This window comes from Symphodus melops (genome assembly GCF_947650265.1).
Source record: "Symphodus melops genome assembly, chromosome: 21".
NCBI classification, from domain to species: domain Eukaryota; kingdom Metazoa; phylum Chordata; class Actinopteri; order Labriformes; family Labridae; genus Symphodus; species Symphodus melops.
The window spans coordinates 16,262,040-16,279,134 of NC_136711.1; the positions used below are offsets into that span (position 1 = coordinate 16,262,040).

The 17,095-nt window shown below is 39.4% G+C and overlaps 3 protein-coding genes across 11 annotated transcripts; all 3 read right to left on the reverse strand.

Moving 5' to 3' along the window:
* Positions 1 to 388: 388 nt before the first annotated feature.
* On the reverse strand, positions 389 to 5,694 carry LOC306817022 (alpha-N-acetylgalactosaminide alpha-2,6-sialyltransferase 1-like). Its single transcript, XM_079333567.1, has 9 exons — positions 5,329 to 5,694; positions 4,874 to 5,156; positions 4,419 to 4,581; positions 3,259 to 3,421; positions 2,337 to 2,475; positions 2,158 to 2,261; positions 1,659 to 1,742; positions 1,311 to 1,410; positions 389 to 1,140 (listed from the first exon to the last, which is right to left on the reverse strand). Exons 1-9 carry the CDS (start codon positions 5,427 to 5,429, stop codon positions 937 to 939), a joined length of 1,341 nt encoding a protein of 446 aa, XP_079189693.1. The 5' UTR covers positions 5,430 to 5,694; the 3' UTR covers positions 389 to 936.
* A 1,570-nt stretch (positions 5,695 to 7,264) lies between these two features.
* mxra7 (matrix-remodelling associated 7) lies at positions 7,265 to 12,359 on the reverse strand. 2 transcript variants are annotated; one of them, XM_079372740.1, is made up of 5 exons: positions 11,861 to 12,359; positions 10,558 to 10,641; positions 10,425 to 10,458; positions 10,229 to 10,337; positions 7,265 to 7,998 (listed from the first exon to the last, which is right to left on the reverse strand). In XM_079372740.1, the coding sequence occupies exons 1-5, from the start codon at positions 12,134 to 12,136 to the stop codon at positions 7,884 to 7,886; spliced, it is 618 nt and encodes a 205-aa protein (XP_079228866.1). In that variant the 5' UTR covers positions 12,137 to 12,359; the 3' UTR covers positions 7,265 to 7,883. The 2 variants fall into 2 exon arrangements, with proteins under 2 accessions (XP_079228866.1, XP_079228867.1); XM_079372741.1 differs by lacking the exon at positions 10,558 to 10,641 and having other exon boundaries at positions 11,861 to 12,345.
* A 1,151-nt stretch (positions 12,360 to 13,510) lies between these two features.
* Positions 13,511 to 16,825, reverse strand: srsf2a (serine and arginine rich splicing factor 2a). 8 transcript variants are annotated; one of them, XR_013778030.1, is made up of 5 exons: positions 16,211 to 16,825; positions 15,734 to 16,070; positions 14,843 to 15,127; positions 14,476 to 14,568; positions 13,511 to 13,966 (listed from the first exon to the last, which is right to left on the reverse strand). XR_013778030.1 is itself a non-coding variant. In XM_079334368.1 (3 exons), exons 1-2 carry the CDS (start codon positions 16,564 to 16,566, stop codon positions 15,758 to 15,760), a joined length of 669 nt encoding a protein of 222 aa, XP_079190494.1. In that variant the 5' UTR covers positions 16,567 to 16,825; the 3' UTR covers positions 13,511 to 14,568; positions 15,734 to 15,757. The 8 variants fall into 8 exon arrangements, 3 of the variants coding, with proteins under 3 accessions (XP_079190494.1, XP_079190493.1, XP_079190495.1); XR_013778028.1 differs by lacking the exon at positions 14,843 to 15,127; XR_013778029.1 differs by having other exon boundaries at positions 13,511 to 14,568; positions 14,940 to 15,127.
* Between the last annotated feature and the right edge of the window lie 270 nt (positions 16,826 to 17,095).

The following is a 17,095-nucleotide window of genomic DNA, read 5'->3' on the forward strand; positions in this document are numbered from 1 at the left end:
GGCAATACTGCATACGTTATCAGATTGGAAATTCTGAAGAAAAGCACAAGTAAACAAAACCGCTCCCTTCTGAACATTTATTGAAAACTGACATTTTTTCCCCACTCGTCTCTTCCGTCCTTCACAATGGATCAGGGGTACACGTGTAATAATATTTAGAAAATAAAGGAGTCCTTTTATAATCTAAACATTAACATAAATACAGAAAATGAAAGCCCAGATGAAACATTTCAATAATCATTCCACACAAAAAGACATTAACATGTTTGTATAAGTCCTATAATGTGCTACACAGCAGCAGATATGAACAAAGGGCAATACACCGTTCCAACCTTACACAAGCGCTGTAAATGTTGAATTAAAAAAAGAAGAAAAAAAACGGATTGTGGCCACATTTACATTTTGGATTGTAAACAGAAGACCCATCTATTAAAAAGTAACGTCTGAAACTTTATATACACCAGTGACCAGTATTTATATCCTGATGATACATGTTCTCCTTTTCTTATGTACAGTTTATTTGGGCTGTTCACATTGTAGGTTTCAGATCTCTGAATGCACCCAATGAATTCACTACATTTCAAACCCATGCCTTTGCTGACACTGACGCAGTCTTACAAAACTAAAACATTTCTAATGTCAAGTATCAATGTGGAATCTGAACACTTTAGGAAGGCACTTCATGTAGTTTTTCCTTTTTAATTAATCAACTTCTAGTAAATTAGTTTCATTTCCCCGCCAGAGAGAGAACGAGTACAGTCCTCTTTAAACACCTTCACTAGAGTTTTAACACAACCGTAACAAATTGTCAAACAGTTAGATTATCCATGACGGGAAATGTAACAAAATGAATTGTGGTTATGTCTTTTTTTTTTTTTTTTACATAAAATGCCCTCATTGTTTTACATTAGCGCTTTGATTCTCAAAGAATCAAGTTCAGTTTCTCTTTTTGGTCCCCTTTTTTGGGTCCGATTTTTGGTAAAGCTTCATTATCTTGGCGTCATGTAGATTTTTCCATGTCTTCATCTCCAATTTATAGTCATGGTTGATGAAGAAAATGATATGCGTTTTACCATTGTTCTCAAAATAGTAGTTGTTGTATTTCTTGAAGTCCTCCGTGATGAAGCCGTAAACGCTCACCTTGGAGTGACAAATCACAGAGGAGGGGTACTGGATAAACATCTCAAGCTAAGAAATCATCCCTTATATAACTAAAAGCAAAAGTTTCTTTCAATCATCATCATGTTTATAAAAAAATAGATAGCTATAGGTGGCATTTGGACAAGTTTATGTAGGAAAAGGTAACTTACAATGTCACATGTGTGCAGAGCCAAGAAGAGAGAAAACGCCCCGTTGGTCGGTCGGACAATCGGCCAGAATTTAGCATTCAGATTTTTAGACTTTAAAAACCTGTCGGCATCAACAGTTTGAAAACAATGTATTCAGACACACACACAAAAAAAAAAAAAAAAAAAAAAAAAAAGAAGTCAGTAGCTAATAACGGATTAAACGTATACTTGAATTTTTCATAAAAGCCCATTTCATTTTGTTCAGTTCAAACTGTCTTTTAAGTTCTAATTTGCATAGTATAGCTCCCGTCTTTATAGTTATAAACTAAAGATGTGCAGATTCTGTGAAAATATAAAAGGTAGACCAACCTGTTTCGTATGTATCTGAGGAAATCTGGGTGCAGAACGTAAAAGCGACTCTCATCAAACGGAGTAGAGTACTGCGTCCATGGCCTTGAGAATTTGAATACAAGGGAGAGATAAACGCATTAAATGAGACATCACACCGTCAGTTAATTCCTGCTTCTGATTTTTTGACTACTGCCAAAAAAGAAAAAAAGCAATGAGCTTTAGAGATGAAAAGGTATTTTTGGGTTAATGTGTAATATTTTTAAACAGAATTTGATGTAATAACAGACAGTGATGAACGGGGACTCTGTTCGTTCTGGTGGAAGGGTACAACGTTTTGACTTATGTGTTCCAGTGGACTAATAATATCATTGAAGAGTTGGGAGAAGAAAAAAAAAATAGATTTTTTTTTTAACTTCCTGAATTAAAGAAATTTATTGTAACAGGGAAATAATTTGACCCAGCAGGATGGAACAAAGTTCAGCTCATAAAAGCAATGATCATACGAGTGTATACTCACCGATAGTTGCGAAATTGGCCAGCAGCAACCCTCTGTCTTTTGAGCAGACCAGTGAGCCAAAAAAAATCCCTCAGGCCCTCAGGAATCATCACATATTTTATTCCCTACAAAAGCAATAAAGAGAGACTCATGAAGGTAGGAAACATTACATTACACTATTTTTAAAGCAGTTTGATTACCTCATCAGTAGGGGCATGTTTGTAGCCGTACTTCTTAAACAGACCCCTCGATGCAGTGATGGAGTGGGCCGTGTGAACATAAACAGATGTTCTGTTTCCTACATCTTCCTCATGACCTTCAATGACAGCACCATTCATCCTGACACACAGAAACATTTATTGAAAAAGTGCTAATGCTGTACTCATTTCTAGTTTTATATCATCAGGCTAAGCTACTGCAGAGGTTTTTACCTTTAAAAAAACCCTCTGGGCTCATCCACTGTCTGACACAAGTCATTCTAAGTAATGTGGCTGACATATTGAACATTACACATACCAAATATCATTGTATTTAAGTTAGTGTTGGACAATTGTTGCAATGCTAATATTTAGCTTAAACACCAGCTACTTTTGCAAGTGAGTTATGGGATGTTTTAAAAAAGAAAAAAAAGAAAAAAAAAAAAAAGCATTTTGCGTGTAAACACTGAACATCTGACAAAAAGCTTGAGCCCCGTTTCCACCAAGCGGTTGAGCTTGGTTTGTCTCGGTACAGCACCGCACGCATTGTGTGACGTTTCCATAAACTAAAGCCAGGAAAGATCATCAAAAGGGTAAGAAAACCATTCTTCTAAATAAAGTAGGTCATGGACTTGAACCCAAAGGATAAGAATCAGGGTCAGGGTCAGGTCAGGTCAGGGACCCATAAAGTATACCCAATCAAAGAATTTTTTTTTTAGCCATTGCAACATTCATTGCAGGTCAGGATCTTTTCTCTCCTCAAACATGTCTTTAGTCGAATGTAAAACAAAACTTAAAAAAAAAAAAAAAAAAAAAAAATTGTTTAAAAAGCCTTCTATGAACAGACTGTTAAAGCTGTTTGAAACAATTATATTTCCACAAACAAAAGGTCCTTACAAGAACCTTGGACAGATATTGTTCTTACCGTATAACATAATCGTGATCATTGATCTCTTTCCCCATCTTAGAGCCATTGAGGATCCCTGCTGTGCCCACCACAGCACAACGTACACATCCATTGCTTCCAGGCTTTGGAGGGAATAGTGGCTCTTTTGGCTTTGGGATCAAATTCACTGCCTCCATTACATCTGCAAAGAAACAAAAACAAGCAAAACACACCGTAATCATTCAGCTTATAACAGGAACTGTTTTTGTACATGAAAACTGAGTGGCATAATGCTTACAACCCCCCTGGCATTTACAACAATTGCTAGCTTTACTCACACAAAACAATTGATTCTGAAATGAAATTAAGGCATAGCAACAATCTCATCTATACCTCCATAGCTGACTGTTGCTATTAAGAACAGATCGTTGCTATGGAAGGCGGCTCTGAATTTAAGCAATCCTCAGAAATGAGTTCTGTGAGAAGGAGAAGAAAACAGGAGAAATAAGGCCAAAATAAAATTTATTTATTTTTAAAAATTGCAGGATACACAGAAATCCACATATTGGGTCAAGAGGTCCGACATATTGATCATTTTGTGGGTCATACAATTGTCCTCAAACTTTATTTTAGAAAGAGATATATTTCCGTTCTGAGGATCTTTTTTTTTTTTTACATGCTAAGTGACCAAAATCTCTGTGCTCTGCAGAGAGAAAAGGAGTGGATGAAGAGGACAAGGCTGGAAGGTGAAATAACAGTGATGAATGGTGTGAGGGGATGTAATATGAGCAATACAACTTATAATCAAACAGTCAATGATTCAGCCCATTACATTTGTTATAAATGCAGCTCTGTTTTGGCTCCTCAACTTATTTATTTTTAACATGTGCACCGTGTGCTCTTTTTTGACCAACCTTGGTCTTTGCTGCTGCAACACTGTAAATGTCTCAGTTGTGGGATGAATATCTTATCTTTTCTGACAAGTAATGTTGCAAGCCGAAGAAAGAAAGACATTCAGATACCTTTATCAAGGTAAGATAACAGATGTGCACAAACCACTCTTGTTTGGAATTACATTTTTTAAGTAAGCCTGATCAGACTCATCAGTGTTTACATGAAGTCTTTTTTATTCTGATTTGGCTTTAATGCAGATTCGTGGTCCATGTTCACAAAACTACACAGACAAACAAAACGCTTACCTTTGTACTGGAAACCCATGAAGCCAAAAGGGTTGTTAAAATGTGACAGCCTGTTCCACTCGCTCATGTTGACATTGTCCTTATGCATAAACAGACGTATGTTGGGAAGGAAAGCCGCCTTGAAGCCGTCATCCTTGGAGTTTCGCAGAGATTGGGCACAAGTCTGAGAATGTAGAATAAATAATTACACAATAATAATAATAATGAATATTGATTAACCAATTGCTACATTGAATACCTGAAAGGATTACTATAAAATCAGCCTGTGCGATCAAACACAATCAACAGACAAGAATAATACATTTTATTTGTAAAGCACTTTACATTTTTAAAATCTCAAAGTGCTACAGAGTTTAAAAGGATAAAAGTGTTGGGTAGATATATGTGGAGGCCAATACCACTCCCACAGTATGAAGACATTTACATCTACTCATTTCTTATAGCAACATGCTTACTTGTGGTCTGGGTGGGGCATCCTGGTTATATACATCCTCAAAATCCCATATTGGAAGCTTCTTGAAGGAGCGTACGGCCAGGGGGGGCATGGGAGTCTCAGCTTCAAGTGGAGTGATCCTCTGCTTTACATGCGTTACTGGCTTTGCTTTTGTTGAGTTACCATGTTCTGGCCAACGTCTTGATTTGACCACATCAGGAGATGAAGTCAAGTTTGCTTTTGTATCCCAGAACTCAAAGTTACCGTCAAAAACAAAGCTTCGGTATCCCATCAAAGCAGACGAGCTGGAGTGGACATTTTAGAAGAGGAGATCAATATGCAATATTCAAAACAATAAAAAACACACGCTGAAGTGAAAAAAAAAAGAGTTTCTCTAAAAGAATTAGCCAAAAAAGAAAAAAAGATAGGTAACAGACAAAAAAAAAAAAATCTGGAATGAATATGAACACAACATACCTGATGCTTTCTGAGAAAAATCCACAAGACACGAGTAACAATAAAAGCGCAAGTACAGTGATACACACACAAGAAAACAACCTGGCAGATTGGAGCGCCATCCCTGACAGTCAGAGGAAAGATGACCAATTAAGAGCTACGAGTTTCTTTTTCCTTTGGCTCCTGAATCCTACAGGGACAAAGTCGTACCTGACATGCACTATAGTAACTTGTCGCCCAGAGAGACTGTTGGGAAAGGGGCTTCTGCTCGGTTTACTGATTCAGAGAGACCGACTGAACAGGGAGCTGCACGCACACAGACACACGCACACTTTCACAACTATTGACCTCCTTCACAAATTGTTTGCACCTGTACGATACCAGGAAGCTCGTGCCAGTTATTACGACTAAGCAATTAAATGCCCATATAAGGGCATTAGACGTCATTTCAACGACCGTGCGCAAACAGAAATTAGGATAGAAAAGAGAAGTGCATGGGAACAAGGGTCGAAATTATAATCTCAAAACAATTGAACATTGAACTAGATAGATAGATAGATAGATAGATAGATAGATAGATAGATAGATAGATAGATAGATAGATAGATAGATAGATAGATAGATAGATAGATAGATAGATAGATAGATAGATAGATAGATAGATAGATAGATACTTTATTGATCCCGAGGGAAACTATTGAAAACTATTAGAGGAACTCTCAAATAGAGGAATGTTTGTTGGAAGTAGCCTAAAACATAATTTGACAGTAATTCTCGTGTGTCATGTGATTCAGAGGTAGCCTATATCATCTGCATTAAACTCGAAGAACTGTTTCTTGTGACGTTGACATGCACCGTATTCAGGACACTGGCGGAGTGATACACAAACGAGTAGTCTTATGATGTTGCGCTTTATCAGCACTCATTAAAACCCCTTGTCCAATCAGAGGAGCCTACTCGGTTGGGACTAACTGTTGTAGTGTTGTTGGACACAGTGACACAATCAGTGGCGATTTTAGATTCTGTTGAGGGATGAATTCATTGGGGGGCCCTTCAAACAGTATTCATTACCATTATGTGTACCAGTTAAAGTAATATTTATTGATTTCCCTTCTCGTTTGAGTTACCTGGCTGAGGTGCTCTCCTTCCTGGTTTGAACAAAGGATGAGGCTGGGGATGGAGCTTGGCTTTGTGGAAGAGGACCACTAAGAGACAGCATGGGGGGTTCGGTGTTCCTTGGTTAACTTCGAGTTATTTTGTGTTTAGTCCTCCCCTGTGTGTTGGTTTTGGTTTGATCAGCTGGTTCAAATACCACCCTCAGTTCTCATTTTGTATGTTTTGTATCATGAAAAGCTAGTGCTAATTATATATATATATTTTTTTACCTCTTTTTCACATTATGCAATTTCTTCCTTCTTTATTAAACTGCTATATGTAAATGAGTCCTACCACATGTATCCCGCCTTACCTTAACTAGTCACTTTTTATATTGTTCTTGATGTTTTTTTTGTTTTAACTGTGTGTAATCTTGTTGTACAATTTGTATAATGACAATAAAGGCATTCTATTCTATCCTACATGTCTTCTCCTCGTATATTTTGATTTATTTACTTCTTTGCTTTTGTTAAAACAACATTTTTTTAAAAAGGAGCCTGATTTTCAGCATTCCTAACCCGTGTTCTCACACCAGATGACACACAATAGTTTGATTTCAAGAAGAAACAATTCTCACAATCAAAATAAGTACCATTTGGTAGTGTAAATTTATTATAAAACTGCTTTGAAAGGATGGAACAAGTGACATTTGTCATTAAATATCCAGTTGTGAACTGTTTTTTTTTTTCATATTTTTGGTGTTTAATTAGAAAAACATCATTTTATGTTCATAATTCAACATTTTGCAGTTCACACCAAACATTGCAGGATTTAAATAAAAAATGTCTTCATTCCAATCATAAGCTTATGTCTTTCATTTAATAATAAAGGTGTATATTAAAGAAACCAATTAAAAGTCAGTTTGCACTGGCATGTACAGTATGTGTCTGCAAGTATGCTCTTGAATGATTGTTTCTTATGCTTTTCAACTGAGAACAATGCCAATAAGAAAACTTATGTGAATGTCAAAATGTTGCATCAGTGTGTTTTAAGAATGCCCGTTGTCTTTTATTAAACTATGAAGTTTTGCAGAAATAAACTTTACAGGCAGAGGAGCATACTGTACCTGTTACACAATAGAAGGAGGGACACATTATAACAAGGAGGTTTGATAAACATTTCCTTGATGTAAAAATTAAACAAAAAGAAAAGTCCTTTGTCGCTTTAATCCTTCATTGTGATCTGGAAGAGCTGCGGCCGGTTTCATGTGACGGACAGCAACAACGCAACGAAATTAAAATGATACTGTATTAAAATATGAAAAAGAGTGGATCAAGTGGACAGCACAGATGTGTTGAACACTGTGAAAGAGTATACTGAAGTATTTGGTATACTGGAGTAGTCCAGAAACGCACCCAGGTTAAAGAGCGCCTTCAGAGGCAGGATGGCAAACTCAATGAACTGCACATGAGAGAGGAGCTTCAGATGGAGTAGAGTCTAAGCTGCTCCTCCATGTCTCCCTCTGACACATCGCCAAACGTCTCCTTGTTTTCTTTCAGCAGCTGGAAGATGGCTGCCAGTTGCTCTCGTTGCACCCTGTGAAGACAATTATCAAAGAACGCTGAATCAGGAAAGAAGGACAATTAACCTCAGGTAAAATTCACAGTCACAAACAATACTGGTACTGTGAATATTTAGAAACAAGGCATGGGGAAATCCACCAATATCAGGCTAAACAACCCTCCCTATATCTGTTATCATTCGTATCTTTTTTATCCGACCAATGTGTTTCCAATCTGTGTCCGTGATAAAATAGCAAATTACAAGATGGAGCTTCATAATCGAAAACGATTTGTAAAGCCAGCCAGAAAACGAAAAGACATGTTCTTTCAAATGAGAAGAAGGGAACTCAGTCTAGTTTTAACATGATTAAAATACAGATAGTCTATGTTGAGTTATTTACAGCCTTCTGTGAGGTTTTTTTTTCCTTTCAACCTGACGTTGTATCTCTTAGGATGACAAACTCAGACACCTGCCAAGGGAGAATGACTGTGCACAAAGATATTATACTTTGAACTTTATTGAACTGTAAACAATATAAAGTCTGCAGATAAATATGACCTTCACTTCTTGCCCTAAAGTCTGTTCAGTTTATAATTAGCTCATCATTTAGATAGAGACAGTAATAAAGATGTTAGTGTACCCACAGCATCTTCAGACACTTTACATAAAAGCAGGTCGAGATCAGAGTGGCAACATGAAAGCAACATGAGGATTCGCAAAAGTCTGATGTTATCCCAATAAATAAGAAAAAGTGTTTTATGCAAACAATCACTGCTTTCTCACTCAGCATGAATACATTTTACTAATCTAATGGATTCCTGTTTACACTTTTCATGCTTTTACACAATTTGAATGCATTAAGATGAAGCTCAGGTCAGCTATCTGCTACTCTGGTTGGTGCCAATAAAGCAGTAACAAAGTGGATTTATTTAGGATTCAAGATGGACATGTTGCATAAGCAGTTTGTGTCCAACACGGAGAGCAGCAAACAGACTTCCTGTAGAAACTGTTAGTTATAGCTAATATGCATTGTTTACTGTTCTTCAATTGTATATTGAATCATGTTATTGCATATTGCGTGGTTGTCTCATATTGTGCAGGATGAGGCTTGATCGTATGCTTTCTTTTTTTTTGGGACTTTTTTAAAGAAGTGGACAGAATCAGGAGAGTGAGTGGGGATTGTCGTTGAAAAAGGAGCCACAGGTTGGATTCAAACCCTGCTTGGAGGACTACAGGTATAGCCTCTGTTCATGGGGCATGCACACTTACCAGCAGCACATGAACATACAATGTTATTTCATTTGAAATCATTTGAAGAGACCCAACATTAATCCATGTATAAACTGGTATAAAGCAACGTCAGTGTCTACTAAACAACGTTATATTTAAAAAAAGAAAAAATCCAAAAGGAAACAGATTTTTTTTTTTTTTTTTTTAAATGTTTTTGTTAATTCCTTTCTGCTTGAAAGACACAAAGTCTGCACAAGAAATAAATCATTTCTAAAACTTTTTCTGTCTGTGTTTTGGCTTTGCTTTCTTTTCGTTATGTCTTCTTTTTGTGACCTCAAGACATAATTACTGATCTATAGGAACTGGAAGATGTCTCTGTCAGTGTAACATAACTTTTAAGAGAATATATTTCTCCTATCAAGCACAAACCTTCAGGTCCTCTCTCCCTGTGTGAATGAAGGGATTTAAAGTGAACGCCTCTCCAGCACTGTGTCCCAGTGCTGCGTTACTGACTCCTCCTTGTGGCAGAACAGAGAAGTCCTCCGAGGATTAACTAACACCTTTCTGTCAGAGGTGATGATGACCTGAGGTCCAACCAACACCTGCTGAAAGTCACACTTCTAATGTGGAATAAAGGGGACTGTGGAGGAAGGGGAGAAGGGTGATGTCATGTCAGCAGCACTGCACAGTATTATCTGCATCTTTAAGGCCACCTGTGCGGTACAAGCTTAAGTGGCAAAAATCACTGCTGATGATGCAAAGTTCTGCTTTCTCAAATTTGCCTGAGAGAGTCTTTGTTGGACTGTATCATGCGTTAAAAAGAGCGGTGCCTGCAGACACCCTACAGAAAAAAAGGTATCCTCTGCAAATATGGACAAATCATCCAGGACAGCTAATTTCTTGTCTTATAAAGCTAACTCTTAAACCTTTAGAGATCCAGTTGATGGATCTTTCCAATGAGTTGTTTTCACACGAGGCCTTTATACGTTCCTGTATCAGAAAGTTTACCCCATATTTGTAGTTTTTAACCAACCTTTGCTCCTCCTCCAGCTCCTCTGTGGACATCATCATTTGCAAGTGGTGGGATCGCGCCTTTCCAGGGACATACTGCAAGGAATCGCTTTCATTTGACTCTCCGTCATCTGATAAAAAGAGAGTAACTGTTGGTCATAAATGTGTATAAACCTTTTATTTTCGGAAGAATATACCAAGCGCGTACAAGTGCTCACCGTTGATGTCTGGGCTCTCTGTGACTCCTTCAGTCTGGGGGTGAGAGAAAGCACACTTTAGTAGCTCTTTATCAGAGAGCCCAATGAATGACCTGCGGCTCCTCCCAGACGAGGACTCGGATGACGAGTCTACCTCTAAACTCGTGGAGGTGGAGGGTGAAAAGTCAAAGTCAGGTGTTGACGGCTCTTCAATAAGAGTGTGGGAACGTGTGTCCTCCTAGTAGACAGTTGAGGGGTTAGTTAGGTGATGGGCATTAAACCTTTTTCTTTTTGTCTCTCTCCAACTCAATCAATTAAAATCCTTCATTATCTTTATCTATTTCAGATTATTGTGCACATGGTGATACAGCACAAGCCATCGTTTCAAACGAAAGCTCCAAACAAACCTATTCACCTCCTTGTGTTATGCGTTTATCTCACCTCTCCTGGATGCTGACCTGCCTACACTCATCACAGGTGTCAGGGATTATAGACCCAGCTCGTCCTCTCATAACCTTGCTCCCTTGGGTGTTTGGAAAACATTGGCTTGGCATCATCGACCACTTTACAAGAGGGCAAATTAGTCTAAAACCTTTGAGTTCCTTTTCAACATCAATTTAACTCACACGCTGTTAGACTGTAGGTAGCTAGTGTCAATACTTAAAGCTCACAAAGAGAGTGAAATCACATGATTTAAAAGTATTAGTGCTACTGACAGGACGACAGATCCAGAATGTTTCATCTCTGCAGCATCTCTAAACCCTGTCACAAATGCTGTGACTTGGTCATGTATGCACAAAAACATGGTTTGGTTGAGGACATAACTGTTAGGATCACTATTTTGTTTAATTTCACTTTCTCTTCTCCTTCAACACCCCCCTTTTAATACACTTCCTGGTTTCTCCCTTCCCCTTGATTGGTTGCGGTTTGCATTCTGTCACTCACTAGTTAGATTGAATTCACGATCAGAGACCTGCCAGGCTAGTAAAAGCACAAACTCATAAAGTAGGTTACAGCACAGCACAATAACATTAGTTTCAGCAGATAGATTTGCTTTCTTTTCCGTTTCTTCTTCAGGATTTTAAAACCTGTTTTGACAAAGTCAAAGCTCAGTGTTCAGCCACTTTACTGGATTGGTTTTAATTTTCTCCAAATAGGGCAAAGTTTTCAGTACACTTTGGCATGTTCTGTTTCAGTCACATTTCACAGTCAGATCTTCCATGAATGATTGTAACCTTTTTTGTTGATTAGCATTAAAGTTAAATTACAGGAGCTTCTATTAAAGTCCCTCTTATTGCATTGCAACTTTGACTGAAGGGAAGAGTTTGAGTGCTTGTTCACTGACTGCATATCTGAGCAGGAGGGAGAGTGATTTAAAGAGATTAAGAGAGAGAGAGATAGGTGATTAAACAAATGAAGTGTATGTGCTGTGTGTTACAACCAACCAGGTGACTTACTGAAAGCACAGATTTAACTACATCCCAGTGATCGTGTGAGCTCCCGCTGATGTCACACCAGTCTTCCTCCAGCTCCTGTTTTTCCTCCTTCTTCTCCGGTATAAATCCATTCTGCTTTGGTCCTGGTTCGTCTAATCCTCCGGTTGTACCTTTTCCGAATAATCTCCGGGAGTTTGCAGCGTCGGCTGCGGATGCTTTCGCAGTAAGAAGCGACGTTGCGATCACAATTGCGAGAAGCGTGAAAATAGCGGCAGATAATACAAAAGTTAAATCCATGATGGTTGGTAGTTTAAGGGGGGGGGGTGTGTTATTATTGTGCGTCCTCTGTATTTACTGTCTGTTGTTGTCCATTCCGCAGCTTGCAATAATCCTCCACAAACATCAACGCTGACGAGCAGCGTTTAAGGAGCAGGCTACAATCTCCTGTCCGAGCATGACGTCACATCCTCCAGCCCCGCCCCCTGCACCTCGGTGCTCCATCCCCGGACAAGTGTGGGGAATACAGCTCTTTTAGTGAGCCAGATCAATAAACTCAACTCAGCAAAGTAACCAACTCTTTTGGCTACTTCTGGTTGCCCATTATGTCAGACTTAAATATTTATGATTTAGTCACTGATTTAAATTATTTTCCTAAACTTTACATCTATAACCTAACTTTACACACAAGCTGTAATCACACAACTTTCATTGTCATGTAATATTTTATCTGTAGATAGATAATTAAATGATTTGATATGATTATTTGTACTAAAAGGATTTTAACTGAAGACTGTCATCCTCTAAAATTTGTTCACTTAGGCAATACAGTGTTAAAATAGTGTTGAATTTCCCTCAGGATCAATAAAGCGTCCATCTTCTCAAGCGGGAACCCGGTCCCTCAATTTAGGTGAAAGAGTCGGTTTTGAGATCCGACTCGTTTCCGGTCGACCCATCGCTGTGCCGGACAGGTGAGCTCAGGTGTTTCTGGCTCAGCTCACTGCAACGTGCTCAGCTCCTCTTCTTTTAATCCGTGTTCGGCTCTTCACTTTTAATCAGCTCCGAGTGTCTCACACAAGAGATTTTAATGATTTGTGACAGGACCTGTGTTATGTAGCTTCATTCAAGTCCTCCTGCTTGTCCCTGAAAAACAGCCGCTCCCATTTTAATGTGAACGCTTTGGGATGTTTTTTATTGTAAAGATATTTCTCTTATTACTAAGGAAGCTTCAAGTACACATTTATAATAAATGTCATATCTAAGTTAGTGTTCAGTGGACATTTATTTGAGGTCACGTACAAATATATTTAAAATATAAAACTATTTACAAGATGATCACCAATATGGTACAGTAAATATATGTGTATAAGTTCAGTCTTATTTGTCCAAGTGAGTTTTAGCTAAAGGCAATGTTTGGCTTATTGGATAAACAATCTGAGTTCCTGAGCCACCGAATAACAATGTTTATAAAGTCACAAAGCTCTAAATTAGGACACATTTCTGATACAAAGTGAAGGACCAAGGGTTTTAACTGGGACCATTTAAAAGCTATTCAAAAAAACTTTATGAAAAAGCGATCAACATGATTTGTGTGTTACTATAAAAACCATTTTGATAAATACGAGTCATTGCTGGCCAAAGAGTCACAAATTGAAAAAAAATTGACCTGCAATGTTATTTTAAGACAAAAACATTTATTGGCATTCACCTGAAGCAATTACAAGACAACTGAGAGGTTCACAGAGGAATGCAATGCACAAATTAAGCAGCCTGGACTGCCCTTTAAACCCTTCAATTGGAGTCACACTGGACCCATTTAAAAAAAAAAAAAGGAGTACAAACCAGTTATAGAAAGTGGATAAACCACAGAGGAAGGACAAAGGAGAGGAGGGAGAACAGAGAAACGGGGAAGGGGAGAATCTGTACAGCAGGGAAGGACAGGTCACAAGACAGAAGAAGATGGTTGATCTTTCACACCTGTGATCTTACAAACCGGCAAACAGCAGCGGAGGGTCGAGCCCCGGTACAGCGCCGGGCACCCAGCACCGCAACACGCCACACCATGTCACCACCGCACTGCACCGCATCTTAACAGCTAACCAGCATTACTCAACTGCTACACAACTGCGCCTAGTGCACAAAAGATACACAAGAAAGAGGGTTAGAGTCATAGGAAAGCAAATTGAACAAGACAGGAAAAAAGTGATGCGACAAAAGAATGCTTTCCTCCAGATTAGCAAATCACAAATTAAGCGGCGCTAAGATACTTTAATGTTTTACTGTACAGCAAGTCATTTTTACGAGTGGTTTCACAGCTCTGAAGAGTTGAAATATCCAAACATGACAACCTTTTCTGCAGTTTTGGAAATCAAAAAAAAAAAAACTTTCATATCCATTTAGAAAAATGCATTGAACGAGGATATGATGATCTATGTCAACTGGAGAAAAAAGAAATCAAATAATTTATTAACAATATAATCAAATGCAAACATCCAATTTAATGATGAAAAAAAAAAAGAAGCTTACAGATCCCTTTCAATATGCTGAACAAACAAAGATCACATCCAAACTTACAATGTGTTCAAGAGAATGTACTCCAATGAAAAATTTAAATTTTCTTTAGACCAAGCTTCAATAACCTTTCAGTCTGCATTCAGTCGCAACTGTGGAGTCCACTCGCTCAATGTGAGACTCTTCCTGATGTCCTCAGTACAGGTTCGACTATCCGAGATCTAGAAGGAAAGATAGAGCAGAGTTGACAAGGGCAAAAACAAAAAGACAATCTTATAACATCTCCTGCAGCTGAACTGGATCCTGACAAAGCAGTACTTGTCTGATTCTTTTGTCCCCTGACAATAACATGTAAAAATCTGCTTTTTATTGGACATTCATCTGTGTATAGTCATAGTTACTAATACATTTGTTAACACTAATTTATTGACCCCTTTCACCCACAAGAGTAGTTCCAATTAAACTATTACACTCGGGCATATTTGAAAAACAAACCTCAGGGTCCGTTCCCGCTGTGAGAGGCGGAGGGAAAACCACAGGCACGGGCGGGAAAAGTGCTCAGTGCATCTGCCTGTGATCCCCGTGAACGTACCTCACCACACCACCTCACACACCAACTGACAGCCCGAACCACCGCCATGACGACCTGCTCCTTAGCAACTGCCATCACCTCTCAGCAACAAGGCAGGTCACTTGGGCAGGTCACACACTAACTGCTCTCAAACTGCAACACCCCCATCTCCTCCTCCTCCTCCTCTCTTTGCAAACAGGACTCAGCAGCTTGGAGGAAAGAATTCCACATTTAGGTGAACGTTAAAAGTTAATCACCCCACGTCAGAACTTCCCGTCCCTCCCAAAAAACTATAAAATGGTCAATATCTTTATTTTAAAAAAAGATTAATGATATAGTCGGTCTTTGCCTGTGTGTGCTTTAGCTTTGGCTGAACTTCATGAGCCATGAAAGGCAAACACAGAGCTCGGACTGTGGACTACATCAGTACACATTTTTAATGTGAATATCTAAAACAGTCAGGATTCTGCAGACACTGTTGCTTCTGAAATGTGATTAAGATTGAGAAGGTGAAGGGGTAGTATTAGATAAGTTTATACTTCTTACTACTCTTTTTCAGACAGGTTCAACTGTTACAATATTCTGCTGTCTGTACGTTTATTTATTTTATAACAAAAAAAGTTATTTTGTTATTATTCTTAATTTCTATTATTTTTTTCTTTTCATTATTATGACTTTTTTGGTAGTTATTCCTTCACATGTTCAAAAAAAAAAAAAAGCACCATGGCTGCAGAATGCTAACCTGAATGACAGCAGTAAGCCATCTCAGATGTCCTACTTGACTTAAACATGATCCCCCTCTCCCCCCTGAATACCGTCATGTTGTGTCCAAGTTTGGATTAAGACTCTTCCCCGATGTCCTCCGGAGATTTAGGCCGACTCTTGGATTTGGACCTGGACCTGGATCTGGACCCTCTGTTGGAAGGTGGGGTCCTACTCCTCGACTTAGACCTGGAGCGGGATCGAGACCTCGAGGGAGACTTTGACTTGCTTCGTCTCGGGGTTCTGGACTTTGACTTAGACTTGGAGCGAGACCTGGAGTAGGAACGGGACCTGGAGCGGCTGTAGTGGTGGCGGCTCCTGGAACGGGATCGGCTTCGGCTCCTGGAGCGGCTGCGGCTTCGTCTCCTGCGGCGAGGGCTTGCTGAGCGGCTGTGAACGGACAGAGAGAGAGAGAGAGAGAGAGAGAGAAAGCGGTAAGTACAAACGATACCATGTGGTCAGCTTCTCTTCAGAAAAGTCTAAAAACCTTTAAGGAGTTCCTCAGCTGGGCCTAAACACACCAGCATTACCTCCTACTTCTGCGCCCATACCCTCCGTATCTGCGTGGCGGAGCCCCTCTCCGGCTGTACATGGAGTCCGGAGGTCGTCCGTATCGGGCCATCTGAACCCTCAGCTCCCGTCCGTCGAGCAACGCGCCGTCCATAGCGTCCATCGCGTCCTCCGCGTCGCGCTTGTCGTGAAACCGCACGAAGGCAAACCCACGGCTCTCCTTGGTGTACCTGTCCCGGGGGATATAAACATCACCTACGCGACCGTACTTCTCAAAAACTCGACGTAGAGTCTCCGGTGAAGTTCGGTAAGTCAGGTTATCCACTTTCAGAGAGGTCATCCCCTCAACGTCTGGCGGCGGCCTACCGTAACTCATGTTCTTCGTTGTCTAGCAACAGAGCAGAGCTGACCACTACGATAACCCCCCCCCCCAAATGCCTTTTTGATAAACAAACCGATTAGTAATCGCGGTTAAGTGCCCAGCTGGTGTTTTTTTATCACAAATTGTCGGCGTCTAGTTGTATTTTTTTGCGCAATAAGTTGTCTCTACTGCATTGTATTCACGCAAAATGGCGGCAAGAAGGCGCCCCCCAACACTATGCCCAACACCTAGCTTATGCTGCATTCAGGTGCTGCTCGGCCCGGGTGCTTTAAGATTCCGAATTCTTTCGACTTCGGTGTGTTCACGTGATTTCAGTTCATAAAGTCTGAATGTTGTAACAACGTCACAAAAAACGTTGATTCTAATAAGAGGGAGATCAGTGAAATTGAACTGTTACAAGTTATATTACAGCCAAAATGTTATGTGCAATACAGGATTTAAAAAAAATGTATTTTAAATTTGACAAAACATATCTCGCCCCACAGGTGAGGATGATTCTGACGTCAAGTCGGCGACCCAATTA